The 23,515-nt window shown below is 46.4% G+C and overlaps 2 protein-coding genes across 6 annotated transcripts in view; one reads left to right on the top strand and one right to left on the bottom strand.

The window, feature by feature from the left end:
- SMAP1 (small ArfGAP 1) overlaps nucleotides 1-1,700 on the top strand; it is a 94,070-nt gene extending 92,370 nt beyond the window's left edge. For all 3 annotated transcript variants that reach the window (XM_004940445.5, XM_003641020.6, XM_040697804.2), the window contains one exon: nucleotides 724-1,700. In XM_004940445.5, coding sequence (XP_004940502.2) covers nucleotides 724-858 — 135 coding nt within the window. In that variant the 3' untranslated portion in view covers nucleotides 859-1,700. The remainder of the gene's footprint in view (nucleotides 1-723) is intronic.
- B3GAT2 (beta-1,3-glucuronyltransferase 2) lies at nucleotides 1,701-23,289 on the bottom strand. 3 transcript variants are annotated; one of them, NM_001398149.1, is made up of 4 exons: nucleotides 23,087-23,289; nucleotides 9,935-10,079; nucleotides 2,357-2,505; nucleotides 1,701-2,281 (listed from the first exon to the last, which is right to left on the bottom strand). In NM_001398149.1, exons 2-4 carry the CDS (start codon nucleotides 10,077-10,079, stop codon nucleotides 2,195-2,197), a joined length of 381 nt encoding a protein of 126 aa, NP_001385078.1. In that variant the 5' UTR covers nucleotides 23,087-23,289; the 3' UTR covers nucleotides 1,701-2,194. The 3 variants fall into 3 exon arrangements, with proteins under 3 accessions (NP_001385078.1, NP_001385077.1, XP_046794956.1); NM_001398148.1 differs by lacking the exon at nucleotides 23,087-23,289 and adding an exon at nucleotides 22,172-22,775; XM_046939000.1 differs by lacking the exon at nucleotides 23,087-23,289 and adding an exon at nucleotides 21,689-22,192.
- Between the last annotated feature and the right edge of the window lie 226 nt (nucleotides 23,290-23,515).

Raw genomic sequence — 23,515 nt, 5'->3', positions numbered from 1 at the left:
CGTGTGTGAAAGCACACAGTGCTGACCCTGAAATCTTACTTTGCAATTCATCTAACAACTTTTTCACCCGTTGTTTCACAGTTTCCTTTTGTACCCTTGTATTGTGCAGTCTTGAGTAGCTTCTTGAGTGAAATATGCCTCTATTTATAGATAATAGTCAAGTTTATAAGTCTGTGTCATTGGTTGCTGACTAAATGGACAAGTAATATAAAACAAAACAACAGGAAATAGTGGTGCAGTCAAGATATTGAGGTCTCCAAAGAAATACTGCTGAAACAAAAAACATCACCTGGAGTTGCAAATGTAGACACGGCTTTACTACTTGCTTGGGTGTTTGTTCAGTGTAATTGCCAAAGTTCTGTTGGTGAGCTTTGAAAGTTGAAAGAGAGCTCCTATCAGCAGAAGTACATCGGGCTCCCTTGTCACAAGCTGTGTATTTGCTAGTAGAGTTCACTAGTTGAATGCTGATACGGCCTTCTCATAGACTGCCAGTCAGCTGCTGTATCACAGCGATCACCTGAACAGAAACTGGATGTAGAAGAGCTGGTACCCTGAAAAATATTTAAATGCTTACCCAGAGTCAGTATCTTTATTTAATAAGAAATACTAATTTTAGGACAATATCTTTTAAATGAGTTGCTCATTTAGGAGGCAGTACTACTTTCTGGCTAACAGGGTTGCCTCTCAGCTCCAATGCTCACTAGACTCGTGTATGCTTCACAGATGAATCAGCAGATGGCTGGAATGAACCTCAGCAGCTCCAGCAACGTGATGGGCTTTGGGCAGCCCCCCAGCACAGTGGCGGGATGGACTGGAAGCTCCTCGGGTCAGACTCTCAGCACACAACTGTGGAAATGAACGTTGCAATAGAAGTTTCACCCAGAAGAGCCACCTAACATTCCTTGTCCAAATGCATTTACTTCCGCTGTTCTCTCCATGTACATACTTTTTCTTTTTCCCAGGCTGTTCAGATTAAGAATATAACTGACTGACCGTGTTGTGGTCTGTATTGATTTAAATTTGATGTAGTGAAAAGCAGATCAAGAACACATTTATATATCACTGGCAGCGTTTTCATACAGTGCATATGATTTCATAGACCATGTATTTAAGCAGCTGCTTAACCACATATTGTTTTTTTTCCCTCAAAATTCTAGATCAAATGGTTTGCATTTAAGGGACGTAGCTATCATGTTAGTAATGCCCGAAAATATAAACCCCGATCCCCCCCAAAATTACCCAGTAATCCTGTAGAAGGTACTGTATGAACAAATATTTAATCATATATAAATAGAATGTAAATGTATCACTGAGCAATGTTTTCTAGTGTATCAAACAAATTTTGTTTCATCATACATTTCACTGTGATGTTATTATGGTGTGCATAACAGGGAATATGATCGTTGAAAGGAAGATAAACCTGGATGTTACTCTAGTCCTACAAATTAAGAGTCTATTCTTTTAAAAATGAGCATTTGATCCATTTGAGTTTCCTGAGCTGAAGCACCCGAGCGGGCTCACGAGGCATGTAGGCAGTATTAATGCTGAGAACTGGTATGCATACAAGGTAACTCGGTGTGAACAGATCTGTCTTCCCTTGCGGAAATATCCAGGTTTATGACAGTGATTGTGTTTACATTTTATGGTGCCTCATAATGATAAAATGTTATTTCCCTATATTAAAAGGATGAATCCGTAAATGATTGTGGGTTTTTATTTCATTACTGTATAACTATTTGACAGCTATTTCTTTAAGTCTGATTTTAATGAAGGAAAGCATGTTCGATTTGGAGGATCTATTTATGCAAATATTTAGATCAACAGTTCATGATTTAAAATCAATTTATAATTATACCACTAAGCTGGATAAATACAAAACCTATATACATACATGATGATTTTGACAGTATTCCATTGCAGTCATGTTTCGATTGATTGATTGTTTTTACTATGTGGAAACAGCCTTACAGCAAAGGTAAGTGTCAGTTTATTAAGATGAGTTCAGAAATGCATGCAAACAAGTTAGAACAAAGCACACCCATTTGATTTGCTTAATAGAATATCTGACAACTTTCTTTTGTTTCCACAGAAGTCCACGGGGTGACCTAAAAATCTCACACCTGTAGGCTGTTGCAGGGGGCCGAATTGGAGCACTTTCCAACGCATCCGCTGCACTGTGTGACTCGTTGCAGGATCATACCTCAATGTTGACTGTGTCCAGATGATATTTTGGCTCATTAGCTAGATTGACCTTTTCTGTTCGTGTGTGCCATACGAGAACCTATAAAAAAGCGCTTTGTTAGTATGGTCATCTACAAAGACCACCGGGAAGGTTTTTAAGAAAATAAATGGGTACCTTTGTGCAGTTGTTTGCTTTTGGCTCCAGTTCCTCCACTGTTGTTATCTGTTTCAGAAAATCAGATTCTTGCATTCCTGGCTGAGAGCCGCGACGCTTGAATACGGCCTTTGGATGTGACAGAATCACCTGAAGGCTGACAGCAAATCCTTGAAGAAAGGAAGTACAAAACGGTTAAGAAATACCATAAGATTTTACATTGTGTGCAAGTTTTACATTGTGTGCTTAGCCTAGAAAACTCCAAGTTCCTTTTAAAAATGTTTGATCATATGAGCAGACAGCATTTGGTAGGATAGGACAGCCTGCATGGTTTTCTTTTACCCTGAAGATGCACTCAGATTTTCAACATCTCATCAATTTCCTGTCATTAAGAGAACCTTTTTTTAATCTTCCCTTTCTCCTTCTAATTGAGAAATAAAACTGAATTTTAACTAAAATAAGATGTACGGATTACACACTGAAAAAATATTTCTTGGTTTGAGGGTGAGAATCTGGAAAAAAGGATTAAAATGTGTTACTTAGACAAAGCAACTGTTGTCTCTAGAGATTTTTCACATTGCTGATGGAAGACAATTCATACATGGTGTACGTTGGCCTTCTCCACCCTGTGGCTACTGGGGACTTCTGAACCACTCATCTGAATGGCCACCTGCAGGACAGTCTGTAGCTGATCCGGGTGTTGCACAGCACTATCAAAGGATCTCATCAGCGCTTGTTTGCAATGCATTCTCCCTAATAATATACATTAGGTCCCTCAAAGGGAGCTAAATTGAGAAATCAGTGATTTGAACAAGCTCACCCTTTCTGAAGCAGCTCTTGTGACTCTCCAATTTGCCACTGGTTATAGAAATTTGGAGATGTTATTCAGCAGGATTCAGTCACGTGTAAACTTCTTTAAGGATGACTCAAAAGTCAGCCTGATACACTTGTAAAGGAAAATTACGTTTGTAAAGCCTTGTATCTAAGAGGAAGTCTACCAAATAAACGTTTTTTTTGTCAGTTCACAGTGGTTCCAGCTGTCCCTTTGCAACAGTTCTGACATCTGTTCTGGAAAACTGCAAGAGTACTTAATTCTAAAGCCAGTATTAAGATTTTTCTCATTAAAATGGAGCGTAACTTCCTCTAATAGAGCGTAGGCTGCCCCAGCTGCTAGAAGCAGTGCTGCACCCAGCGGTCCTCTGTTAATGGCTGGCCTTAGCAGGGGCCAGCAGGGAGAAGAATGTTGGCCATTTGGACCTCCCTTCCTCAGTGGGGTTTGCCTTCAGCAGGCTACAGGCCCTCAGTGCTGCCTAGGTCTTTGTCACCTGGCTGTGAGGAGCACCATGTGGGTTCCAAAAATATCCCCCTTTTTTCAGGCACAGAATAAAGACAAATTATTAAGGTATTGTACAATAAGGACATGGAGTACTGCATACTGACTGGCCTGGGGCCTGAGGGTTGTTTCCCTAATCAATGGTTGTGCATTCTTCGTGTATCTTTAGAGTTTTCAATAAGTAGCAACTTGCAAATACTTCAAGGAGACCTCTCCCCTGACTCTCCAGTTCTTCAGCTCTGCTTGACAACTGCTTCAATTTCACATACTCTGACGTATTTATGTAGATAAACTTTCAAAGCACTTGAATGGAAAACATTTTCTAGTGCCAAGTTCCACTTCACTCCATCACAGGCAGAACGTTCTGGCATCAAAAAGAGGCGAGATGATGAACGGTTTAACCACAGTGGCACTAGCTATTTCCCCTAGTAGCTAATTATCCCATGGTAATAGGCCAGTGGCAGTAGCCACTGCTGCTTCTGAATTCTAATCTCACATAATTCCTTGGTGGAAGTACCGTCTCCAGTATAGCAGAACCAGACAGTGCTACACACGCTATTTCTACAAAGCGATACGGGGCTTAATCACATGAAATACCACAGGACAAGTTTATAGCCGAAGTGTGACGCGGTGTTTTGCTGTTTCTGTTTGACGCAAAGCTGTAAATGAAATCTAATTGGCTGATGAGCCACCTCGATAAGAATGATTTTGTTGGAGGATGAGACATCTGGAAGACACAGCAAAGATTACATCTGTGCTGCTTTCCCTGGAACCTGCTAATTCACACTTTGACTTGTGTTGGATTAACAGCTGCTGGTAAACGATGGAAACATTTTTCTTCACCTGCTTAGACCGCCTTTCAAGATTTAGTTGCCACGATTAATAGCTTTGCCTCCTGAATGCTCCAGATAGCATAGTAGCTGAAGGCAAGCCTGAGTCTTTGTCATTTCCAGAGTGAATAAATGCTAAAGCTTAGTGCTGATGGTGACACAGATAAGCTGGTTTCCATGCAGTTTAAGGTACTGCCTTTGACTTGTTAACCATACTGTGACTTGGAGTCTGTTTCCTTGCTCTTCGGGTACTGCACCATTTGAGTTACAGTACAGTAGAGGTGCTCAGCCACACGCTTTTATACTTCAGAACAGAGAACCCCGCTGACAGCCCAGCAATGTCTAAAGAAGATCTTACATCGTCTTTGATGTCAGGGTGGGGGCTTTGTGTTTATCTGCCATAGCCAGCCAAGATTTCTTTGCTTGTACTTCCATCTTGCAGCTTCAGACAAAATAAGCCATGTTTTCCACTGTCATTAATAGACAGCTTCTTTTCTGAGAAGAATCGTGAGAAAGATGAGATGTAATAAGGATGGCATACTGCTGCAAAATCCAAGGAACAGCTGGTTGCTTGGGCCCTAGCAGAGGGACTCAGCACAATGAATGACTCCAAAATGTGCTTGCGCGGTGATTCACAGGTATAGATTGACCTGCATACCTGAAGCAGCTGCTGGAATGCTAATATGAAGCACACATCTCTTTTCCTTGAACAGCCCTGACATTATGAGATTCATGATCCAAGTAGCTCTCATGGGTGGTAAAAACAACAACTCTTGCACTGGGAACAAGCCACAAGTAAATCGATAACCATGTCACAGATTTAAAATCAGGTCTATAATAAACAGCACAGTGCACTCACGTCAACTGCCCAAGTGGCTACTGATAACCTGAAAATAACCTGAACATTTTTGTTTCCATGTGTGACGCCCCATTAAGATTTTTCAAATTCTCCCAAAGCCTACAAGTGTTCTTGTTATGGGCTGCATTCCTTTAGATATCAGAGGGTAATGACAGATCAGAGTTGATATATGCACCAGGCTGTCTAGGTCCAGAATCTGTCTAGAGGAGTTCCTTTATGTTCTTGTAGACACTAAGTATTTGCAGAGATTGAGGTTAAGAGAAGCACATGCAGGCTGACTTCAATTGGGAACTGGGAGCAAACTTCCCCCCTCCGGGCCACTGTAAGGGTGGAGCAAACCTGAGACTACTCACAAGAATGAATGTGTGCAAGACAATGGGGCCGGATGACACACATCCCAGCATCCTAAGGGAGCTGGCTGAAGTGGTTGTCAAGCTGCTCTCCATCTTATTTGAAAAGTCACAGCTGTCAGGCAAAACCCCTGGGGACTGATAATTGGGAAACAACACTCCCATTTACAAGGTGTTTAAGGCCAGGTTGGATGGGGCCCTGGGCAATGTGATCCAGTACTTGATCTAGCGGTTGGCAACCCTACCTGTGGCAGGAGGTTGGAGCTCGATGATCCTAGAGGTCCCTTCCAATCTAAGCCACTCATGATTCTATGAACTTATCTGGCCATATACAGTATGTATAGTGTATTTCTAACCAAACAAAGAATGAAAACAACTGTTGCTTAAAGTTATTCATCTTCCATCTGCTTATCTTCTCAGGTAGTTCTACGTCAAGGCAACCAACTATTCTTGGTTCCATTTCCTTTACTATGACACTCCCCTGAAAAGGGGATTGAGCTGGGATCTGTCACGTTATTTTTTAGTCAACCTACAGTAATAAGAGCACCTCCGCTAGAGTCACCGGGAACAAAAATGCTCCACTGCTATCGCAGTCAGATTCCGATCAGTCTGTGACAGAAATACCAGCAACACAAGCTATCTTGGGGTATGTTGTGCTCAGATTGAAGCGAGACCTGCCCGGAGTGATGATTCATTGCCACACTTCTTATTTTCTGACACGGTAGTCTAACTTCAACTTCTTTTTTTTTTGAACTAGTTTTCCTCAGTTCACGTTTAACCCATATTTTATCAATACTTTTAAAGCCTTAGGACTGCACATTTGAATAGACAGTTTGTTTCCCTTTCTAACCTTTGGGCGATGTTTGTCTATATCTAAAAGAACATTTTCTTAAATGAATTTCTTTGTGTTACACGAGAGCCCAACTCCTGTAACTTTCATGTAACAGATACAGAATTTGCTTAGCTCTGTTTAATAAAATATTATCATAGCCTAGCTAAAAGCACCAATAATATTTATTGCAGAATCCAGCCAAGTGCTGTTTTCACTGAGAACTACAAAAACATTTCTTCAGAACATCTAGGTAATATGTTTCCAAAGCAATAAGTAAGGCTGAATTTCAGCCAACAAGAAATACCTTTCACCATTCTCTTGAAAACAAACAAATAGGTAGAATTTACCTTAGAAATTTACCTTACCTTCAAAAACAGTTTTGACTTTGCTGCCACCCCACTCTCCCTACTTAAGGTTTGTGTGTTATATAACCGAAGATGCTCCTTAAATCAGCTGCAGAGGGTGCACAGAGATGAGAGACAGCAGCTCACGCCGCAGATGCTGAGCCCTGCTTTCTGCAGCAAGAACTGAAAACATGGACACGCAGCCCCGGTACTCAGGCTTGAGCAAGGAAACATTTAACAGTGGTGTGGAAAACAAGGAGTGTTTATGGTACCACAGAATTCTGGGAACGAGGCAAACGGGCTCATAGGAGGTGAGAGCAAACTGCAGCTCCATCCTGTTCCCCCCAGCCCTTCTCTCCCCTGCTTCTGGTGGGCAGAGCCGAGAGGAATAACAACAATAAAATTATTCACTCCCCTTCCTCCTCTTCTGAGTGTGCACTCACACGTCTGTTGTCCAGGCAAACTGTTCATTCTCTCCTCCTTCCCCTTGGCCCCATACTCTTGGCCGCACTCCCTCTGCCCTGCAACACATATGCAGTCATTTCTTACCCCCTCTTCCTACTAGCTCAGACTCAGTGTTACGTTTTGCTTACAACACCCAATTCTCTTTCCCTTTACCCCCCCTTTCCTCCTCACACTCTGCAAACCACCTACTGTTAAAACTCAGGCGGTACTTTAAAAACACCAGAACTCATCTGTATGCTCTGGTGGTTGCCTGACAATAAGGAACACAGGAAACAGCTACTCTGCTTTCTGAATGCAATTTAGCACTGGGGAATAAGAGTGTCAGCCACAAAGTTCTAGAAAGAAATAACCTGTGTTTTCTTCACGGATAAAATGTGACGTTTCAAAGAAGAATCTAGAAGTTGGCTGGTGAGGGTCTCAGCTGATCCCCATGAAATCAGCAGAACCTGCCTCACTTGGCCTGGGGGAGACACAAACGTGGCCACGTACCTTCAAGTCTAGAATAAGTTCACACGCTTTCCCTCCTTCCTGAAATAATGGTATTAAAATGTAACTTAAACGATGTAACTTAAATGTTTGTGTTATATTTGTTGGACTAATAGAAGTTCTCTCCCAAGCAGCACCTCCTTATTTGGGATTCTGCAGTGATTTCTGATACTCTCAGCCCTTGTACCTCTGTCTCCAGAGCCCCTCCCTTCCAAGACCTCTGTAGGTACTGGAGCAGGTAATGCTCACGGAGCTGCCTCTCCCTCGTGCCAGTGTTGCAGCAGCAACTGCAAGCTGTAAGCAAAGATGACATGAGCTTTCCATGCATCTCCTCCTATCAGGGTTTGTCCCTTGGCTAATGTAGTGTAATGGCTTTTTGCCTGCTGCTAATAAATTATGAACCACGCTATCATCCTTATAATGCCTTTCTGCAGCACAGGATCTGTATCTATAATCCACATGCAGACTATTCTCACAGCAGCATGTCTGTAGGGACAGGCAGAACTCAATCTCCCCCCAAGGACTACCTCTACCTCCAATGTTCTCATGCCAGGCGTACCAGTAACCTGAATGGTTTCTACAGTGTAGAAAAATTCACCTGTTGATACCTCTGCCACGTTTCATCAAATACCTCAATCCATTTTAAAAAATCCCTCAAGATGAGAAAGCACTGCCCTTTTTCCACTCCCAAGACATGAAGGTCTCAAAAATAAATAAATAAATAAATAAATAAAATTACTGGCTTATTCTATCCCATTCTTGTCCCTGTATTCCCCCCCCCCCCCCCCAATCCCTCTCCTCCCTGAATATCCAGGGCTGCTCCAAAAGCAATGCCTCCTATTTTATTATGTCAGCCCACAATGTCAGAGGCAGTAACCTGACAGTAGAGGCTGAACCTTCCCACCAATATTCCGTTGCATGTTGTTGCTGTGTGACAGATGGCAGCAAACATAGCGTCTGAAATGGAAGTGCCTATAAAGCAAAGGTGAGTCACTGAATTCTTCCATATGGAAAAATGGCACCCACTGACATTCATCAACGCTTGCTGAACATTTATGGAGACCAAACGGTGGATGTGGCCATAGTGAGGAGGTGGGTGGTGCGTTTCAACAGTGGCAACAGCAACATGAAAGACAAACCAAATTCTGGATAGCCATGCATACGTTTATGAGTGCATTCAGGCTCTTGTTCATCATGGGCAAAAATGCACAGCTAATGGTGGTGACTATGTTGAAAAATATTCTTTTGCAGCTGAGAATTTACTCTATCAAACAGCATTATTGTGCTCTTTCTAGCTGTTACAGTTTCCACGGAAATAAATAGGGGGCATTACTTTCAGAGCAACCTATGTAAAAAACGCTAAACTGCAAACACTATCATGCTGGGAAACCAGCTGCTGCTGCACCAGAAATCAGAATTTGGCACAGTGATGATTCATGTGGCAGTTGTGAATATACAGAAAAGAGCATGGACTGACAGCAAGACAGAGCTGCATGGTGTGCTAACTTCCCAGTGGAAGATTGATTAGATCAATTTTGAAGCTTTTCTGCCTTCTTCTGCTAGGCTATAGCTGTCAGTGATTTTTTCCCCCTAAGCCCAGCATTTCATACTATATCCATCTACACTTATCACCATCACTCCAAATAGCCAATAAAACAATGAATTATGTCATGATAAAGTAGCATTTTACAACATGAGGTCTAAGAAGGGTCTCCATTTATACTGCCTGCTGTAGATGGATGACTCAAGGCAAGGCACGGCTCCCTGCAAAAATTAACTGGATGAATTGATTTACAATTAACTCATTCCAGAAAAACAATTCATTCAACATAAAAGCCAAGTTGCCACATGCAATTACAAGCAAGTGAAAGTAAGTTGCGCCATCACCAAGAAGCAACTTAATTAAATGAGGTGTGCAAACTAAGACTTCCAGGATATTTAATGATATAGCACTATGAACAGCAGACATGCTTGAGAAGTTTTAAAATCTGCTTACACTGGGATGTATGTTTCTGTCCCACTCATTAAAAAAAAAAAAAAAAGTAAGAATAGGCACGATGAGCTTTCTGTCATTCACACAGCATGAAGCTTAGCACTTACCGGCCATGTCGATGGCGAAGGGTCTGTCAGCTCTCCAGCCCGTGTACCACCCGACAACCTTGCCATTCTCCACGACCGGGCGCTCGTACCGCCGTCCCCCGACCAGCCCCACGGGCCACACCGACACCTTACGGGTTGTGCGCATCTGCAAGAGGTGAGCAGAGTGTGATTTCCTGCAGTCTTCCTAGAAAGCTTTTCTGTAAGAGTTGGTGGAAAGCCTACGCGTCAATCCTCAGTAATAGTCATTTAGAAACAATGGTAGCTTACAGATTTCAGCCCAATGGGGTAAGCATTTGGAGGCTGCAAAGGCCTACTCATTTTCTGTGAGAGCTCCAGCTCTCTTCCAGTAGGCACCTCCGCCCTACCAGAAATACCCTACTCATGTTTTTATAAGAAAAAAATTTAAAGCCTTGCTTTCACATTTGTTTTAAAGGTGTGTGGTGTAAGAGCTCTTTCTTTTCGGCACTCTTTCAGTAAGCTTTCTATAGATTGCTCACACAGAGCACTAGCGTGGTGAGACAGAGTATTATAGGAACAATTAGCAAATACACGCTTCATTAAGACATGTACAATTAAGAAACTGTGACACACAACTCTCACCCCTGCCTGCACTACACCAGATCTGTACAAAAGAGGTTATATCTATTAAAGGCTCATACAAAGAAACAAAAAAAGAAGTTTGGGCCATGCCTTTAAACATTTACATGTTTCAGAAAGAACTGCTGAGTTTCTGGGCATGGCAGGGGCAGTGTGGGAGTTTGTTCCCAATACAACTAGAAGTAATTCTGTAAACAGTGGCCTCACCTATCCTGCAGGAGATTACAGAGAGTGGAAAATGACTCTCTTTAGCAACAAGCGTGTCAGACTGGGGTTCTTTGAATTCAGCACGCTGGTTAGCAGCCCATTTTCTGCAGTGAATGGGAAGGTAACATGACTTCAACGCGGACGGGCGTGCTGCTTTGCAGTGAGGCCGGAAGAGCCAGGCACATAACAGACAGCGCAGGCACTACAGCTTGCCCAGCTGTACCACACTGGTTTAACTCCTGTGCTTAAATATGGTCCTATTTCAGCAAGTATCAAGCTATCCCACTGTAACACAGGCTTAATTGGATTGATTTTTAAAACAATCCCATCTTCTAGAGTAGTTGAGGCCTGTTCCTTAGGGAAATGCAATCCCTTTCTCCTCTCAAACACTCATCTTTGCAAAAAACAAATACAATTTTACTTATTTGTAATGCACTCCCCTAAAGATAGATGTTCAAGTGAAAGACAACCTTGGTTTAATATTAAACACTTGCCTCTCTTTCTGTCAAGGTGAAAGATTTATCATATGTATCATCTAGACTCCCAGGAGATCCACCAGAAAAAAAAAAAAAGAGCACTTCACTCTGGGTCGCATTTCTAAGTTAGAAACATTAGCAGATTTTTAAGTGAATATAGGGAGCGCATAAAATACACATTTAGAAATCAGCTGTGTATGCACACACAGAAGAGAGCTGTACACCTCCTCGCCTTCCAACTCGTGCATCTTCTGTGTCCAAACCACTGACTATTTTATTGCTCCTGCCTGCTTCAGATTATTTTTCCCATCTCTCCCACTCCTCCATTCAGAAAATGCAGAATTAGTCATCAACTGTTCTGATACAGAAATCAGTCAAACCTCACAGAATTGCAGTGGTTGGAAGGAACCTCTGGAAAGCACCGAGTCCAACCCTCCTGCCAAAGCAGGTTCCCTAGAATAAGTTACATGGGAAAGCATCCATGTGGGTTTTGAATATCTCCGGGGAAGATACCTCCAGACTCCACAACATCTCTGGGCAGCTTGTTCCAGTGCTCTGTCACCTTCACAAGTAAAGACGTTTTGCCTCATATACATATGGAACTTCCAGTTTGTGCCCACTGCCCCTCTTCCCATCATTGGGCACCAGTGAAAAGAGCCTGGCTGCATCTACTTGACTGCCACCCACTAGGTATTTATAAGCGTTGATAGCACCCCCTCGCAGTCTTCTCCAGACCGAATAGTCCCAGGTCTCTCAGCCTTTCCTCATAAGGGAGATGCTCCAGGACAATCATCACCTTTGTGGCCCTCTGCTGGACTCTCTCTAGAAGTTCCCATTCTTTCTGGAACTGCAGAGCCCAGAACTGGGCACAGTACTTCAAATGTGGCCTCACCAGGTTGCTATGTTCCTATCAAGTGGCTAGACCCCTTTTCTGTATTCCATAGACTTTCTTCTTCCATTTGAGTTTTTCCATGAGCTCCTTGCTGATCCATGTGGGTCTCCTGCCACCTTTGCCTAATTTCTTACTGTAGGGATGCACCAATCTTGAGCTTGGAGGAAGTGGTGCTTCAATGTCAACTACCTCTCTTAGGCTTCCTTACCTTCCAATGCTCCAAACCCACAGGATACCACCAAGCAGGTCCTTGAAGAGGTCAAATTTGGCTCTCATGAAGTCCAGGGTTGCAATCCTACTTACTGCCTTGTTTCTTCAATGTAAGATGCTGAATTCCACTATGTCATGGTCATCTTCATGATTTTAGCTCTGGTTTTAATGGTACACCCACATTGCAATTTTTTTCTAATGGTATACTGACATTAACATCCAAAGCCATGGGATATGGACACAAGGCATGCTCCTGTTGGGCTTGTCTATACAGCCAGCTTTCCAGGAGGTCTGCAGGGCATGATCAAGCCACACATCCTACTACACTAAGCTGGTGTTATCTGCAGGATGAACACAGATATCCCCTTACCTCTTACCTATCATCACCAACACGTACTTGAGCATATGGCTGCAGGACCAACTTATCACTGTACTGATTTACAGTGCTCCAGCTGCTCTGTGCTAGCTGCCTGTCTGCACCCACAGCAAACACAAAGTGCCCCCAGGTAAGCACAAGCATGCCCCCAGCTACACCAGGGCAGCTCATGCACAGTAAGTCCAAGCTTGGTCTTTTCCCACATTTGTGTAGCTATGCTGCAAACTGAGCCAGGTCACACAACACTTCTGCACTGGGTGAATACTGGCTACAGCATTCACGATAACAGAGCCAGACAGATTCACATTAATATCCCACCTTACAAAGCGTGTAGCAAAACCTTGTTACTCCAGAGTATCTCACTGACAGCATGAAATTGGTACGAAATGACCCAAGAATTATTATAGCCTTGGGTCTGTCTCTGTGTCTGCAAGTTAAGCCAGTAAAGCCACCATACATCAGGAGAAAATAGGTAAACATTTACAGAGCTCTTTATTTTGCCCTTGTGTTACTTTCCTTATTCTCACAGGTTCCATTTGTGGAGAATGAAATAAGCATGTGTCAAGAATGCAACAATCCCTTTAAGTACAAACAGCAAGAGCACATCTAGACCACTATTTATGCTAATTCTGAAATACCTGGCAGCCTCGGGATGTGCTAGACAGATGGAAGTGGGAATATTTCTTTTAATCTTCTGAGAATAGCATTACTGCATTTAACATACTGATGCGTTATGGCTGTATTTATGTATGATTCTGTGAAAGCCGTATTTGGATTAAAAGGTCAGCTTGCAGCTGGAATTTGACACTATCAAACAAAAAGGTGATTCAGAAACATGCTAATTCTGAACAGCTTTGCTGCTGTGGGTTACGCAACTACCCCAATCCTATAAATGACAAACAGCTTCCTAAATTGCTCTTCCAGCTGTCATTTTAATGTGGCATCACATGCTCTCTTGCCATTCAGTGCTTTTAAGTCCTGGCAGTGTACAAGAATGAGATTCATCGTACTTACAGGGAACTCTCTGTAAGTCAGCCATCTAGTTTATCCTAGTTCAACTCTGATAGTTAATGAGCGGAGATATAAATGTGCCAGTGTGATTCATCCCGCCTAGCTTAGACAGCTGCCTTAAGGTAGGATGAAGCTCCTTCTGGAAATGCTTTTTCCTACCCTTAATTTGGTTGGGACACAGAGGAGAGTGGTGTTCTGGGTGGGGGAAGGTGGGGAAAAGGACACTAAGATGGTAGAATAAGCCAAAATGAAGCAGAGGAGAATTAGGAAGGAGTAGGCAAGGAAATGACAGAGAGAGCACTAACAACTGACAGCAGAAATCCCAATGAAGCGATGGGAACACGGCAGTGGATATAGTAGTAACACAGGAACAGCTAAAGAATAACAAGTGAAATTGCAGAAAATGTAGCTGAGTAGTAAAAGAGAGTGTGTTAAAAGCATTGCCAAAAAAAAGCATCTCAGTCAATCAAGGAAAGCTACTTAATGGGATGTGCTGGATGGATGGGTAAGATGTCAAGCCAGTGAGAAAATAAAGAAGCCCTAGGGGAAAGAAGGTAAATGACAGAGAGAAGGAAGTAGACTCCTACTTCTTTACAGTGAAAAGGCTTCGATGCTGAAACAACCATCCTAGTGTTATTGCAGCCTGATGTTGATGCGTTTCTATTTGGGATCCAATGGTTTCGGCAAAGCAAACCTGGCTGCCGCAAGCAGTAAGCACTGTTCAGTCCTCTGCGGCTTCAGCCCTTGTGTGATCCGTCCTGGTCTGTCTTCAGACTGCTGCCTGGACCAAACTCCATCCCAGCGAGTTTCAAATACACCTACATGCAGAAGTCCAATTTATTGTTACCAAAGAGGTAATCTAGAGCTCCCTCAGCACAGCTCTCCCAGAAAATAAGTGCTACAGGTTACATAAGCACAGCCAGCAACGCTATCAGTTCTGAGATTGTGCATTACACTCATGTCACATAAAGCCAATTTCTGTTTCAACAAAACTTACGTTGCCGGAAGGACAGCTCCTCTGCTCCCCATTCGCAGAGGCATGAAATGGAGCTCCTACTCCTAACACTACTTCAAAGGGGTACTGAGTCACAGAATAGCTGCAACTCTGATTCTGTGAGGAAAGGAACTTCAAAAAGCAAGTGTGATGTCAGTGAACTTGACTACAAAGGGTCCGTGCTTCTGCTGGACAACGCACAGGAAGGGTCTACAAAGCAGTCACTTCCCTAGCCATCCCCGCAGCTGGGGAGACGGCACTTCAACACAACCTGACAGATATTTGCCTCGTCTGTTCTTAAACACCACAGAAGCTCCGCAACCTCTACAGGTGATGAGACTCAGTGCTTCATCATACCATTGGAAAGCTCTTCCCTTTACCTCTCCTTACATTGCCTCCATCGGCTTTTACAGTCCACACCATGTAGGGAAGACAGATTAACTTTCCCTCTCTCAAGCAACATTTTACATATTGGGTACATTGATTAATGCTCCTAAATGACATCAGCACCCTTGGGTAAAATGTCAGCACTGCTTCCCTACAGGAGAAAGCTGTACCAACCCTTAGCTACTGCAGCTGGGAGCCAATCTCCGCATCGGGAAGACTTCCAAAACACAACACTTTCAGCTCTTCCACTTACTAACTCTTCTTCTTATCCTGTTCTCTGTCATTCCACTCAGCTGTGCTCCCACATCATGCAACAAACCTCTAAAGAGCCACCGACGATTCATTATTAATTTCATAGCAACAGTATTAGTTTTGCACGTAAAAAGGAGAAGATTGCTGTCAAAGTACAGGAACAGAGAGCGCTTGGTGCCTTGTAATCCACAGTCCCTCACCTGGATAAATCTGCTTTAAATAACCTTTTTGCCACTGTTTCCTCTCATTTTTTAAGCTATGTCATTGTTTCTCTACCAGTCTCTTCTAATCCAACCTTTTCAGCACAGGTATTACATGTCTGCGTGCAAGGGGAATGTCAGCGTGCATTTAAAATCTGCCACGTATTCTTAAATAATTTATATCCCAGAAAGGTATTTAATGCACTGCTAACTCTTATTTAGATCTTTTTTTATTATGAAGCAAATAGCTAATGACAGCCGGCTAATATTTAATTCTGTCTGTGCTACCGAGTGTTATTTTTAAGACTATGCAAAAATTGGATTTTCCACCTGGCTCTGCGAGATCTAACAGGAGATCTCCGTGTTTTCAAAGAGAACCAGATTCACTTCTGCTACTTTTAAATCTTTTGCATAACCATATCCATTAAAAACTACCTGGAAGTCAACTTTTACGTAACCATCCTACTCTTAATCCGCTATATTAAGCTATCAAAGGAGCACGAACCCTTCCCTCGTTAAATCCAAAATAAGTAGGAAATATTCACCTCTTCTGTCTTTTCTGACTTGCTTTCAAACTGTTTTACAAAGAAGATCATGGGAAAACTAAAGCGTTAAGTTCAGTTTCCAACTGTTCGCTCCTCTAAAAGCCCTACCTAATGTGAGAAGTCTCCTCGCAAGGGGGAAAAAAACCCAACAGACCCCTTGGGGGAACGAAAAGGAATTGAAAAAAAATATGTAGAACCTTCTACTAATAGAGAATAAAAGTCGTGAACAGAGTCAGAGATGCAGAAATTTTAATCCTTGCTTTCAAAATATTTTACTGAGGATTTTTGACAAATCAGACATCAGTGTCACTTCTCACTCACGTTTTAACCAGAAACTATTCAAATCAGGAGGAGAAGCTCCCGTTAGGTTTCCCTGATTGTTGTAACAGATCAAAAGTCCCTGGAATTTTTGGCGCTAGTTTAAGCCTATGAATAAAGTAGCAAACGAAAACTGCCATCTCCCACATATATACAAAACCAAACCAATGCAAGCCATTAGCAAAGAACAAATCGTATAAAATTAACTTTGAAAAGAGCTAGCACCTGCATTATCTTGGGGACAGGGAGGTTAGGTTAGATATTAGGAGAAAGTTTTTCACTCAGAGGGCGGTAATGCACTGGAACAGGTTGCCCAAGGAGGCTGTGGATGCCCCATCCCTGGAGGCATTCAAGGCCAGGCTGGATGTGGCTCTGGGCAGCCTGGTCTGGTGGTTGGTGACCCTGCATACAGCAGGGGGGTTGAAACTCGATGATCATTGGGGTCCTTTTCAACCCAGGCCATTCTGTGATTATATGAACTGAAGCAGCCCTGCCCCAGCAGTGCAAAGCAGAAAGCCACAGCATCACAGAGAGCCACCAAGAAAGGAAGGAAACCTATGGTGGCTGACAGACACCTGTACTGGCCATCAGATGTCTATGTGACACAGTGTCTGCATGTATATAGATTCTGTTTTCACTAACAAGGATTTTTTTTCCCCAGCTGCAAACTGTTAGCAACAGTTAGAATATTTGCTGCCTTCATGCAAACCTCCTGGGAGAATGAAAACATTTTCTTGTATCCCTGCCCTTCATTCTGAACCAACACTCACAACTCATTCTCTGCTCTACAGTGCCACTATGAGAATTATCAGTGCCTATTAGCAAAGAAGAAATCTTCGTTATTTTTCATCTCCTCTTCATGATTCGTTCCCATTTGGTTGATTTGCGGATGATCCTGCCTGGACAACTTAGGCCACTAACAAAGCATTATCGTATTTACAAAAACCAGGAGATTTTGTGTTTAATTCAAGGTTTGTTTAAATTGCTCCTGTGAAGAGCAACCCAGCTGACTGAGTCAGAAAACACTGATCAGATTCTCATATTTTCTGTGGCTCCATGAACCTTGAATTATCTGTAAAGACTACCTCAAATTCAAGCTAAAAGGGCAGAGCTCTTTCTCCTCCCCTCCTTCCCTTCCTGCATGATAGTCAGGGCATCCCTGTGCAGGCAACAGATATAGCAATTTGAATTCTGGTCCCCAGCTCAGTGAGCAACTAGGCTAAATGCTGAGCTACTAAATAGTAGGATTTGTTTTCCCTTAGAAATGAGAATTAATGCTGTGATTTACTTTGAACTCCATTCTGCAGGACTGTATTCAGAACTCATAGTACAGCGTGAGTTCCTCTAAAGGAACCCCCAGCTGACATTCAGGTGCAACAGCAGTACCATAGAATGGCTTAGGTTGGAAGGGACCTCAAGGATCACGAAGCTCCAATCCCCTGCCACAGGCAGGGCTGCCAACCTCCAAATCTAATACTAGACCAGGCTGCCCAGAGCCCCATCCAACCTGGCCTTGAACACCTCCAGGGGTGGAGCATCCACAACCTCTCTGGGCAGCCTGTTCCAGTATGTGCTGTACTGGCATTCTTTAGGCACCTAGCAAATCTTGCTATGAAATCTTAGACAGCAGTAAGCAAAGGGCTAGGGGTGGCAGGGAGGGAGATCGTGGCTTTAGACATAAGCACTTCAATGTCAAATATATCTCATTTTAGGTGTCTGAGCACAATGCAAGCAAAACTGACAGACAGAACCCAGAGAGGAAACTGCGGAAGTCAGTGCATTTCTTAATACAACAAGCTCACCTTTTGGCACACTGAAGACATTCGTTCCTGCTAAGAGTTTGGGGAAGAGTTCAGGGTAGGGCAATTTCAACCATGTCTACCTGCAGTTCCCAGCGCCTGTGCTGGAATCTTGTTCCTAACACCTCTCTAGGAAAGTGGAATGTGAGTCTTACCTCAATTTTCCTCCAGAATGTCTGAAAATATAACATCGGCAGTTGCTAAGCATCAGTCACAACATTACAATAACCTGCATTCAGGAATAGGATGGAGCACAAAGGCAACAAACTATAACACAGTCACTCCAAGAAGAACGGCCTAGAGTAAAAAATAGAAGTTATGATGATTCATATATAGAAACATCTGTAAAGCGTATCACGCACCGAACTGGGGATTTCAGGCCTGGCGGTGGCTTTGTTATGAATGCAGCTGAGGTTCAGCTGATAAAAGACGTTTTCAGAAAGTGGACTGCTGGTTTTGATGCAGACGGACACCTCCAGGCAAACACATCATGTGTGAGCACGGAAAAAAAGAAATCACTTCTGAGGTCTGCATCCCGAAAGAATAAATGACAAAACAATATGCCAGAACCAGCGGCACTGAACTAAAAGCGTGATTTTTCACCCGAGCACCATTATACTCTCAAGTGGAAAGAGCTGGGAATAATCCAAAGGCCACACCTCCTCTCCTGCAACTATTTCTTGAGCCTTCCAAAGAAGGTTACGACCCTGGAACAACTGGTCCTCAACCAAAGCCTTTCCAAGGAAGATGGGCCCTCCCCAGCAAAACGCTCAGCTGAGCAGATGACCAATGCACTGGAACAACCCAGGCCCTCCACCATACCCCAGGAACTACAGCTAAACCTGCTCAGCCCCTGTCCAGTTTGACTTCCAGGACATAATCTTGCCAGAAAAAAAAAACTAAGCCGTACACATAATCCATTATATGTACTACAAAAAAAAACCCAAATCCACAAACATGTATAAAAGCAACAGAGGGCTCCAGTTTTATACTACAGGTAGCGTTCCCCAGCAAAACACCTCTGCAGAGTTATTTTTCTTCCTTTTTTCTATTCCCCTCATTTCCACATAACACGCTGCATAGTTCACTCCCTATCAAATATAACACTCATTCCTGTAAGTACCAGATAGGAGTACTTTGGACAAAGATCAGAATTTCCTCATCGAAAGCTCTCAGCAGCGTGCCATGGCATCCTATGTCAAAGCACACTCCTTTTTTATTGTGCCCCTATTGCTCATACACCACTGCTCGCAGCAAGCTCTGCTTATTGCAGCACCAGGGAAACCCACAGCAGAGGAGCTGCCACGAACACAACCCTACACTGGCATACAGCTCCCTGGCACACCTTCTGCCCTGCAGTAACGCCCTCTGACTGCAGGAATTAGCAGCAAAATGCACACCTCACACCCACCCTCGTGTCCCTTGGCCTGTGGCATGACCTGCAGAGGGCTGCCCAGGCAGCACAGGGCAGTGCTGCCACCAGAACCAAGAGCTCCTCTCTCCTTGTTCACATTCATGCTGCTCCCCTAAGTGGGTGAGAGATGATCAGATGTGGGATCAGGCAGCTGCAGAGCTGGAGGATGGCTCCTGGTAGGGTACCATACAACAGGCAGAGAAAACCTCCCTCTCAGACATCTTCAGTGCCACTTCCAGGCAGAATTACTACTGGATTCCTTCTGCATGCAACACGTTCTGAAGTGTTCTCTCCGTGCTTGGAAAAGAGAAGCTCAGTTTACCCTCATAAATCAATCAATTCCTGAAGGAGAGAGCAGGATTTACTACAAAGCTGTCAAGTCAGAATCCGTAACCACAGAGAAGGTTTTTTTGAACAAGAAATAAAATTTCAAGCAGTGCCTTGGCTGACAACAAGACTGCTATCTCCCTGCACATGCACCTCCCACTTGCTGTGAAGGCACATCCCTCCGGCAAACCCTGCCAGGGGACTTCCACTAACTGTGCCAGGTGGATGAGGTGCTCCCGGTGGGACTATTGGTGGCATCCCAGAGATTGTCTTATACACACCAGTGACGCCAGAAAACAGCCATGGGAACAGCTGGTGGAACCTGAAGCAAAAGCTCTTTCTCTGCTCCCGCACTGGAGCTTTCCAGCTGCTACATCTCAAGGGAGAACTCGCTCACGCACATGGGCCAGCCTGCAAAGGGAGGTCTCGGGGGTGAGCGGCTGCAGGTGCAAGGTCATTGCTCCTGTGAGTGATAGGAAGCACAGATCCTCTGCCATGCCTGCGATTCTCAAGGTTAGCCCCTCACACGTTCGTTCCTTTGCTTTCATGCAAACGTGCCCTCGCAGCCCAGAAAGCCAACTGTACCCTGGGCTACACCAAAGAAGCACGGTCAGCAGGTCGAGGGAGGGGATCCTGTCCCTCTGCTCTGAGCTGGTGAGACCTCACCTGGAGTACAACATCCAGATGTGGAGTCCTCAGCACGTGAGGACCTGTTGGGGCGCACCCAGAGGAGGGCCACAAAACTGATCCAAGGGATGGAACACCTCTCCTACAAGGATAGGCTGAGAGAGCTGGGACTGTTCAGCCTGGAGAAGAGAAGCCTGTTAGGTGACCTGAGAGCAGCCTTCCAGTACGTGAAGCGGGGCTATAAGAAAGAAGGGGACAGACTTCTAAGCAGTCTGTTGCAATAGGAGTGGGGAAATGGTTTCAAACTAAAAGAGGGGATACATAGACTGGATAAAAGGAGAAGGTTTTTTACGGTAAGCGTAGTGAGGCACTGGAACAGGTTGCCCAGATAAATGGTGGATGCCCTATCCCTGGAGACATTCACGGTCAGGCTGGACAGGGCTCTGAACAACCTGATCTAGCTGTGGATGTTCCTGCTCACTGCAGGAGAGCTGCACTACGCGACCTTTAGGGGTCCATTCCAACTCAAACCATTCTAAGTGCATTTTCTGTATCAACTTACAGAGCCCCTTAGGAAGCATCGGGGTAGTTTGTACCTTTGAGCAGAGACGGACACTTCCCATGGGGGACTGGGACATTACAACACCCTCAGCACAGCCACGGGACTTTAGGGACATCATTCACAACAAGAACTGTGTCTCCAGCCCGAGCTCCTCCAACTGGCTGAATGCCAAACAGAGAAAGGAAGTGGGGCGTCCTGCTCAGCTGGACTGCACACCTACCATGACGAAAACGGGAACGGATGCGCTACCACCTAAACACAAACAAACAAAAGCACTTCTACTAAAACAACCAGCTCTAGGGAGTTTCATGTGACGTCCTAAGGCATCCAAAGAAGCACAACCCTTGTGACTCCCAAGCATCGCAGCTCCCCTCAGTGAGGGGCGTGGGTGACCACCAGCTTCATGCTCCCATCTGCCCGTCGACCCCGCTGTGTCCTCCCGCACTTCCCTGCCGAGGTTACACCCCCAACAGTCATCTTCTGCTGTTGGCGGCCCACTCATCGTACACCCCTCCTCCATGCCGAGGGGGGCCACAAGGAAAGCTGAGAGCCTCACGTACCGGAGCGCCTCAGCACGGGGCTGAAGTAAAAACACAACGCGTCCCCGCACCGAGGGACCGCTGGAAGGCTGCTCGCTCGCTGCTGGAGCGATCCGATCCGCCGCTTCTCGGAGCCGAGGGCTTCGCGCAGCCCGGGCAGCTCCACGAGGAGGCCCGGAAAAGCGGCCGGGGCGGCACCTGAAGGAGCGCGGGGCTCAGCCGGGCAGAGCCGGGGCGGTCAGAGCGGTCCGTCGCGGCTCTCACGCGGCACGGCCCCGTTACATAATCGCCAAACCCGCCTCGCTCGGCAGCGAGACGGGAAAGCCGTCGCAAGTCCGCAGGGCTGCGGGGAACCCCGACGAGGCGCCGCAGCCCGGCGGGGAGGGGACCGGGGCGCCGCGGAGCGCCCGCCCGGACCGAGCTCGGGCGTCGGCACGGGACGGGCGCCGGCGGGAAGAGCCGACGGCCGGCGCCGAGGGGAGCCCGCGGCCCGTCCGCACGCACCTCGTGGAAGAGCTCCAGGCTGTAGGTGTTGTCGTCGTCGGCGAAGAAGAGCACGCCGGGCTGAGGGGCCGGCAGGTGCTGGTGCCGCTGCCGCAGCCAGGCCAGGCCGGCGTTGCGCTGCTCGGTGGCGCGGGGCAGCCCGGGCCGTTTGTAGCGGCGCGGCGTGGGGACGTGCAGGTGCGTGCAGGGCAGCCCGGCGCCCGCCACGAAGCGGCTCACCAGCTCGCTGCGCGTCGCCGCGTCCTCCACCAGGATCCAGTGGAGCCGCGCCACCTGCCGGAGGGTGTTGGCCAGCCGGGTCAGCTCGGCCTTCTGCACCGGGCGGCTGTACGTGGGCGTGATGGCATAGATGGTGGGCAGCGCGGCCTCGGGGCGCCGCGGGGGGGACGCTCGCTCCGCCGCCGGCCGGGACCCCCCGCCGCCGCCACCGGCTCCGCTGCCGCCGCCCCCTCCGCCGCGGGGTCCCGGCGCGGGCGGCGGCGCGCGGCTGCTGTCGATGTCCAGCACGATGACGACGACGAGCACCCAGGGCAGCAGCAGGAGAAAGCGGCTGAGGAGCAGCGCCTTCATGCTGCCCCGCCGCGCCGCAACGCCCCTCAGCGCCGCCCCATGGACGGGCGCGGGGCCGCCGCTCCGCCTCGCCTCGCCCCGCGCGGGGCGCCGCCGCCGCCGCCCGCCTCTATCCCGCCAGCGGCCGCGCTCCCTCCTCCTCTTCTTCCTCCTCCTCCCTCGGCATGGCCGGGGGGGCTCTGGGGAGCGGCCGCTTCCCTCCCTGGCGGCGCGGAGGCGGGAGGCGGGCTGAGGGAGGGTCCCCGCGGGCGGCTCCGGGGGTCCCGCCCCGCCCCGCCCCGCCCCGCTCCGGGCCGCCCGCCGCTCCATCCCGCCCCGACGGCCCCGGGTGTTCGCGGCGCTCACCTCCGCCCGCGAGGGCCGGCCCCGTTTTCTCTTTATTTCATTCCCAGAGGAGGAATATTTCGGAGCTCCGCAGAAGTACGAAGTTGTAAATATCCGCACGTCTGGGGCTCCGGCTGCCGCCCTCCGCTCCGCCGCCTCCTGAAGGAGCGGCGCCGGGAGCCCCGCGCGCACCTCCCGCTCCCGGGTCGCGGAGCGCCGTTCGCAGCCGTCCCGAGCACCGCTGCTCCTCTGGCGTGAGAGCTCCTTTCGAAAGCACTCGTGCACGAGGATGTGGTGGTAACGCACCTGCCTTTGCCTTGGTCGGGAGAAAGCATTCGTTAAGTGTTACGCCGCGCGTGGAATGCGTGTGTCAGACCTAAGCTTTCTCACCGAGGAAGTTTCCGATGCATTCTCGGCACTCTGCTGCCGTAGCTGAAGAGCTGCGTGCAA

The sequence above is a fragment of the Gallus gallus genome, chromosome 3 (genome assembly GCF_016699485.2).
Source record: "Gallus gallus isolate bGalGal1 chromosome 3, bGalGal1.mat.broiler.GRCg7b, whole genome shotgun sequence".
Lineage (NCBI taxonomy): Eukaryota > Metazoa > Chordata > Aves > Galliformes > Phasianidae > Gallus > Gallus gallus.
This window is presented reverse-complemented; position numbering and strand designations above follow the sequence as displayed.

Bases quoted from the DNA above. Each gene is read 5' to 3' on its own strand.
- B3GAT2 (NM_001398148.1), bottom strand. From the start codon at position 22,741: ATGAAGGCGCTGCTCCTCAGCCGCTTTCTCCTGCTGCTGCCCTGGGTG. The intron at 2,506-9,934 runs GTAAGTGCTAAG...CCTTTCTTCAAG, and splicing joins CTTCGCCATCGACATGGCCG to GATTTGCTGTCAGCCTTCAG. The intron at 2,282-2,356 runs GTACCCATTTAT...GCTTTTTTATAG, and splicing joins AAGCAAACAACTGCACAAAG to GTTCTCGTATGGCACACACG.